Consider the following 8292-nt stretch of genomic DNA (forward strand, 5'->3'; position numbering starts at 1 on the left):
CCGGCCATCTTTTTTTGTATTTTATTGTGTAACACAGTGTCGCCTTTGCATGCTGCAAAAGGCACCTTTATGTACTTGCAGCTCATTTTGATTTCACATCTTTTTTTTATTTTGTAATTATTATTACCTTCTATTTTTGTGATTTATTTGATTTCATGACGAAAGTCGACAGAAATTGGTTGAAGGAGAAGAAGAAAACTTACCATTTCCGTATGATATATGACATGATATTACGATATCTCTGTCATACGTGGACCAATTTTATTGAATTTGGTCTTATTCGAAAGCTTATATGCGATTTAGGTAGGTACATAATAAAAATGCCTTTAAATATAGAAAATATTGCAGGCGTGAAGAGATATTAATGAATTAATTTTCAGGTAAGTTTGGAACAGCCGGTTTACCGGTAAAGATACGCGGCAGGGACAGTCGACATATATATATAGGGTGTCGAACTTGACGTTCATGTACTTGGCGTCGAGACGCTACCGCGTCTCTAGATATTATCGATGTCGCAACATAATATGACAAAATACATAATCAACATAATACAATAAAAGTGTCATACTTCTTTAAATAACATTTCTATCTTCTCAAATAAAGTTAATCTCGTCAATTCAACTCTAAACGGGCCAAATGGCGTGTATAGTGTGGTGTAAAGTACCTCCTCGATATGTAGACGGAGTATTAAAAAGAATATAAAGAAATCAGTTTGTTTTAAATATAGGTAGCTTTGTGTAGTTAATAAATATTTACGCAAATGAGTTATTAATACATGAAAATAACCTGGTAGGAAGACGTGTTGCTACTTATCAAGGCTGAACGAATGCTCTTGTTTAAGAACACCATTACACAAGATGAAATGAATCCGTCTACGAGGAGTATTTGTTTCTATGTGTATATATGATAGTAACCTACTATAAATTTTACGATAAGTAAATTACGCGTGTGTATCATGTCTTCTGGTACCAAGCTGTTATCTGATACATCAATCAAACAAAGTTGTAGAGGGCGTTTACTTCATTTCGTTCAGTTGCAATTTAACATTCGTTCTATAATGTATGCCTGAAGTGTGTGGAGCACCAGTTTAAAAAATGGGTAAAGATGCGGAGAAAGGCAGATACACGCGTCCCGATGGTTCAAAGATATGGGAGTACTTAACTATTTTGTCAAGTAATTATAACATTTTTCTACCTTGTAATGCTTTTTGTGCCAGGTGGCGCAACTATAATATATGTATGCATTTAACTCTGCCTGCAATACAATTTTGCGGGCATACGTGCTTGATAACGTCTAATTTGACATTTAATTACATTTAAGTATTACAACATTGGAATGCAAATGTATCGGATGACGTGTTTGTACACGTTTATATTATTTTTCATTGTTTTTAATAAAGTGCAAGAGTCTCGTAGTCTGCTCACGTGCGCTCCAAGTCGAACAAGGTACTATAATTATATTTTTCGTTCAGGTTCCCTCATAGCCGGTGGCCTCGGCTTTGTTGTGGGATGGAATTCACCAAGTATTGTAATACTAATGGCTGACGATTCGCCTATTCCAGTCACACCATCGACTGTTTCTACATTGGTAGCTACTGTGACCATTGGTCACACATTAGCACCGCCAATTAATACTTGTATTGTTGATAGAATTGGTAGAAAGAACACTATGCTGCTCGGTATTTTACCGCTTTTAGTTAGTTGGGGTTTAATCACGATTGCTACGTCTATTTGGGTAAGCCATATCTATATGTACACTTTTGATGTTTCGTGAAGGTGCGCTCAAACGGAGAACGACGATATCTACACGAAATAGTAGTGAATAGTCATTGTTCATTTCGATTGTGTATTGTGTCACTTAAATAATAGAGTCATTCCATTTCGCACCGATATTCTTGCGAAAACTTTTGTGCTCCCGTCAGGAATTTTGATGAATTTGAATTATGGTGTAATGTGAATGAAATTGAAGGAACTTTAGGTTCTCATTTTGCTGATCTAGAAATTATGTACAAATTACAGGACGTAAAAAATTGCAGCATGTGCATAGTTTTGTGAAAACAGATTGTATTAATTAACATTGTATAATAAACTAATATTTTGTAAATTCCAAGTCGAAAAATGTATCAGTGGTCACTTTAAAATTGATGTCACAACGATTTAACAGAAAACCTATGTATTGACCAGGTAACATGCAGTGGCGGACGAAAGAAAGTTTACGCCCATTAAAATCTCATATTTTTTTTTTTAGAATTGGTCTAAACGACTTGAGCTTTTTTGAAAAGCTAGAAGGATTAGTTTGCAAAGTGACGTGTTTCGTCGTTCTGAAAAAATTGAATTGGTCGGAATATAGAAAAAAATAGTAATGGTCGTGTTTCAACTTTTTTTCTGAACCCGTAATGAAAATTCAAAAATCCCGTTTGTAGATTTGAGTAAGTTGTATACATGCTGAAAATTTCATCAAAATCGGTTGACGTTGCTCTGAGCCACAAACGCTTAAAGATCGCAGAATAAGGTCGAAAGTCGTTGAAATCGGGAATTTCCCAATTTTCACTATTCTGACCAATTGCATTTTTTAGAAAAAACGACGAAACACGTCACTTAGCAAAATAATCCTTTTAGCTTCTCAAAAAAACTCAAGTCGTTTGGACCAATTCTAAAAAAGTTATGCGATTTTAAATGCAGTAAACTCTCTTTCGTCGGCCACTGTATCTACAGTAGTGGATAAAAAAGTCGCGATATTTTTTATTTGTTTTATTTTTGTTATTTTTTCGTATCAACTTGGAACTGTGGTATGTGTTTAATGTACATATTCTGATGGATAATTTAAAGCTATATAAGACCCAGTTAAAATTGAAATTATTGAATTAACTAACAAACAAAGGTTTGATATGGTATTAGAATGGTACAGGACTTACCATTTTCGGTAACTCATTAGGCCATCCTAAAAGCAAAAGGTGCCCCCACAAAATATTAGATTTTTTATTACTTTTCAAAAGTCATAACTTTGTGTCGGCTTTAAAAGTGTGTAGTCTTGTTTAATGTTATGTATTGTTTTGTTTGTTAATTAAATAAATTCCCCGTTAGCTGGGTTAATACAGCTTTCAATTCTCTACCAGAATATATACCTACATTGGGCACATGCTGCAGTTTTGAGTTGGTGTTAAAAAGTAATAGAAGTAGAGTGGATCGGAAAAGTGGTAACCTGTTTTGTCCGCTACTGTATATTCGCCGTTATTACGGGCGGTTGAGCATATTAATGAAATAGTCTACTAATGAAATAGACAGATTTCATAGCCGTTTACATAGTACCCTTTGATCAGGGCACAGCAATTGTTCATTCTTGTCAACAACGGTTGCTACCTAATTCTAAGTGTTAAAATGAATGGGGCTCGAGATACAAATATATTTATACAGAATGTTTTCGCACGAACAGGCACACATTGCATAACTTGGGTGTAATATTGTAAAACAAATTTATACTCCTTTTTAACGCGCACTAATATCATGTTTAAGTTCCATCAAAATTCATGAGATTAATTTGGTTTGGAGTGTCTCTGTAGTCATTTTATTCTAGATGGGTCATTCCACCCCTAATCGATCATTTTCTTTCCGTCGATGTCTGAGACTTTGTTCCAAATGGAATATGATGTAGTCCTTGTGAAATTATGGGTGGTTTAATTTGATTTCACGATTTTTGTCTATTTTCATGAAAATGAGTTGTAGGGTGACCTGCCCAGTGAATCAACACTTAAGCAGCATGTCTTTTAAAATTAGTATTCAAAAGTCGTTATTTAATTCCCTGAATGTTATTGCTATAAGCGATCTGTTTTATTACTTAAAGTCAGACAATGTTTGATAGTTATAACTTTCATTAAAATTCTGGCAAAGGATTAGACAAAGAGTCGATACGAAGTTGCCGTCGACTCTTTCGTTTTCTCTTGCTCGATCATTGGGTTTTCTCACTCGCGCCATTGGTCGCGCGGAATAGTGTCCACAACGCGTTAGCAGCCCGCCGCCAGCCCCGTTCGTAGGGCTGGTAACGAGGATTTATTGTAGTTGAAATTTGGTTTTTAGGGTGGGTTAACCTAATCTCCACACTCGCGGCGAGAGTGTCAAAAGAAAAAAAGACCGGGTAAGCTGTTCATTCAATGGTAACGTAAGAAATGTCCACTTTTGCCAATGAATGAACGGCAGTGAGGACAACTATTGAATAAACCGAATTAATGCCGTATAAGTTATGAGTAAAAAGAAAATAAAAAGAAAAATAGGCGTTAATTTTTCGTATTACATGAGCAACGTTCATTCACTGGGGGGTTTTCATTCACTGGACAGGTCACCCTACAGATGATTTTTTATCTGGGGAACTATTTATCGTATTTAATCGATTCCTTTTTATTTTAATCGAGAAGAATCGACCTTCTTGAATAATTTTTTTCAGGTTGAAAAATCATTTTCACAATAATGAGAATTATAAACAAAGTTTTATTTTGCAAATTTCGGCTCGAGGTTACGATTTTTAAAATACCCCTAAAATACTACCATATTCGCTGAAGTGTTCTCTATAAAATAAGGCTACATGGCGTGGTGCTGCATCATTTAGGTGTTACCGCTCATATTCAACGTCGTAGTCAGTTGTGGACTCCTTTCATCAGGAGAGGATAATATGATCATTTCGAATGACGGCGTTAAGGGTAGCAAGTAAGAAAACGGTCGAAACTGTTGCATGTTGAAAACAGTAATCTTCATCAGATTTGTGCTGAAAACAGTCATATCATCTTCAAAATCAAAAATCGAAAAATTCGAAGCCTTGTAATTTTTAAACAAATTCGAAATCGGCAAAATAATGACTTAAATCCCCCATAACTTAACGAGAACTACATATTCCATTTAGAACAAATTTCCAGATATCAAGGTAAAAAAGTGGTCAATTTGGCGTGGAATGACCCATATGTTTTTGTTTACCATAGACTAAAAAATGTATTTTACAAATAGTAGTTTACTTTTACAGTTACCATATAAATTTTTAACTAAATTTCAATTCGATAAATTACTTTCATTTATCCAAATTTCCTTATCGCTAATTCATACGCTTGTTTCTTATAGGAATTGTACGCGGCAAGACTTCTGGCAGGGCTAGCATTAGGAATATTTATTTGCGTTCTCCCAATGTACATAGGCGAGATATCGTCACCAGCGACACGTGGTGCTGCATCATCTTTGGTAGGCATTATATACAATACCGGCATTCTTGTGACGTTCATAGTTGCCCCGCATCTCTCGTTATCTCTGATGGCTGGAATTTTCTTGGCCGTCAACATTGCTTTCGCAATCGCCTGTTGCTTTATGCCCGAGTCACCGTACTTCCTGATAATGAGAAATAGAGTGGACGAAGCGGAAGACGTGTTGGAAAAACTAAGAGGGAAAGCCGACGTTTCTGAAGAATTGCAAACGATGGTTGACTCCCTATCGAAAACAGAGAAAGACGTGGTAAAGAGTGGAACTCTGAAGGACATGTTTGCATCGCGTGGAAATTTACGTGCCCTCATTATTATACTGCTGTTTACCGTGACGCACCATTTCGGTGGTTTCTTTACAATTCTCATATACGGTCAGCTCATCTTCAAATCAACCAGCAACTTGATGTCTGACTATTCGATGAATATTGTTATCGGTGTAACGCAAGTGGTCTCCTCCTTTCTAACTACATTTTTGGTCGATAAACTTGGCCGTAAGCCATTTATTCTCGCGTCGGGTATTACAGCAGCTATTTGTGATCTCATGATTGGTGTTTTCTTTTACGCGGAGGAATACTTGAATTTGAACGTACAGATGTACACTTGGGCACTACTTCTATCTTCCATAATATTGATTTTCACTTTCAATTGCGGATTGGTCTCTTTGCAGATCATCCTAATGTCAGAAATCTTTGCTACCGAGGTCAAAGCGATGGGCACGTGTCTTGTAGGTGTAATTGGTGGGGTGTTAGGTACTATAGCGACCAAACTTTACATATGGGTAGCTATAAATTTGAACTATGGTCACTCACTACCATTTTTAGCGTACTCTGTAGTCGTTGCAGCTTGCACACTAATTCTGTTTCGCATTACGCCAGAGACGAAAGGTAAAACGTTCGTAGAAATTCAAAGAGACTTAAATACATGATGATTATTGTTTTTTTTTGTGTCTACGTCGTAAACTCTACGGCAACGCGTGCACGATGAATTAATTTCACAATCATGTCTGTGATAAAATGCAGGGAGCACTTTACAAATAAGTTCAGAAAGTAAATCTCCGTTGCTTTTAAATGTTGCGACGACGTGTAAAGTATAATTTATAAACAAGAAACTTGTTATGTAAATAATACACCGTATTTTTAACTGCATTTTATATAAAAGGAAGTGTTTCCAAAGGAATACTTTCCTTGCCATACGATAAGTACTGAAATTTTAAGATGTAAGCAAAGTGGAAACTAATGTAAAATATTTTATGATATTCCAAGAAATAGAAAAAAACGATTTTTATTATTTTCATTAGAATTCTTAAGTTCCGTGAATTTAAATTGCAAATGATGTTTGTCAACTGTTTGGAGAACCTGTCACCTTCTTAAGGTGAAGTAGAATGTAAATAAATAAAATATAAATCAAAGTACTTCAATATAATATAACAAAGAGTAGTATAGTATGACATTATTTGCAGAGTAATTGAAATAGGAATTGCTAATTATGAAGAAAAGTTAATTAATGTTAGCTAGTTCAATGCTATTTAATTGCTACACCCCCTAAATTTCACAGAGGGAGCGATCAATCGCCGATTGTTCAGAAAACTAAGAAGTCACTCAAGTACTAATCGAGGATGAAGGCCAATTGTCTCCAATAGTTTTCCCACGTTAATGTTTTAGTATAGGTATATATGCATTTCAAAACCTCATTATTGATCCATGTTAACGCCAAACAAAGTTCGTGGAGTTAGAATATGAGGAAAAGTCCTGTTCCTAACACTTATGAAAACTTTATTATATAACAAAATGAAAATTGGTGACAGCGATTGACCGCTGAGTTCAATCGATACAAGTTCGGAGGTTTTTAAAGATCTGAATGCCTTAAATGAAGTCACTCCTCTGATCCGCGGACAATTATTCTCCCTCCAAGGTGATCTTGTCGCCTAAGTGGGGCGTAGGACTGTCCACTTACATCCGCCGGTCGGCTTCCCAACTGTGCAACGCTCCCGAGCCCACTCATAATTCTGGCACATAAGCCCGGCAAGAGCATCGCACAGAGTCCCCTGTCTTAGGAAAACCGGCCCGCGGATGTTTAGCCACGCTGTCCTGAGGGTATACGATACGTCACTTGCCGCTGAATATGGCATGACTGCAACATGTCACCTCGTAACTCGATACCACCTTCTAGCGAGGCCAGAGTCTACTCGTAAATATACATACAATCTTTGGTTCGTTAATGACTTCCCTCAAAAGCGGCATTGTCCACTGCGATCGCAGCGTAATCCCAACACGTGTTCTTAACAATCCGCATATCTATAAACAGATGACATACTATCTACTTCAATGGTTCGTGTTGTATAAAGTACTTCATGTGTCGTTCACATTTTCCATCTTAAAATATCTGATAATGCATCTACAGTAGAGATCCGTTAATTGCTCGCCAAAATGATTCGACAACTCCGTGCGCGTTACCCTGAATAATTGTTAGAACTGCCTCGAGCGTGTGATACCCTGAGCCGCCTACACTCAACTTTAGAATCCAGGAGACAATTTTTATAATACAGATCTTAACTGATTAGTATCAGCACTCTTACAAAGGGGAAATTTATTCGCAAATTTGAAATTATTACTTATCGACTGATTGAATAGTAAGTTCCTAAGGAGAACGGGAGATGGCGCATCATTAGGTTTAGCGACTTGAATTTTAGGTTATCCTTGTGTTGTGCCCTGCGTGATGGCTCGCAAGGCTGGTACGGGATCAGGCGTTATCGTGGTTTCGGGAGTGATTAAAGAATGAGAATCCACCGGGTGGACTACGCAATTTTCGTTTTGTTACGTCCGGAAGGACCTTTCCACAGATCACCGGGAGCGGTTGGAATAATCTTTCGGGTTCGTGCTCTTGTTAAGGTGCGAAAGCACGCCTCGATAGACGTTCAGAGCAGTTCGATAGACGTTTGATAGATGTTCGATGTGGTTCGATAGACATTCGATAAACGTTCGGATTGGTTCGATTGGTGTTCGATAGACGTTCAAAGTGGTCTGATTGATATTCGATAGGCGTTCAAAGTGGTCCGA

At 36.9% G+C, this 8292-nt stretch overlaps 1 protein-coding gene across 1 annotated transcript; it reads left to right on the forward strand.

Annotated features, from left to right (window-relative positions):
• The first annotated feature begins 1013 nt into the window (after positions 1–1013).
• LOC143375982 (facilitated trehalose transporter Tret1-like) lies at positions 1014–6719 on the forward strand. Its single transcript, XM_076825746.1, has 3 exons — positions 1014–1173; positions 1472–1734; positions 5103–6719. Exons 1-3 carry the CDS (start codon positions 1095–1097, stop codon positions 6159–6161), a joined length of 1401 nt encoding a protein of 466 aa, XP_076681861.1. The 5' UTR covers positions 1014–1094; the 3' UTR covers positions 6162–6719.
• Positions 6720–8292: the final 1573 nt, after the last annotated feature.

This window comes from Andrena cerasifolii, chromosome 13 (assembly GCF_050908995.1).
Source record: "Andrena cerasifolii isolate SP2316 chromosome 13, iyAndCera1_principal, whole genome shotgun sequence".
Lineage (NCBI taxonomy): Eukaryota > Metazoa > Arthropoda > Insecta > Hymenoptera > Andrenidae > Andrena > Andrena cerasifolii.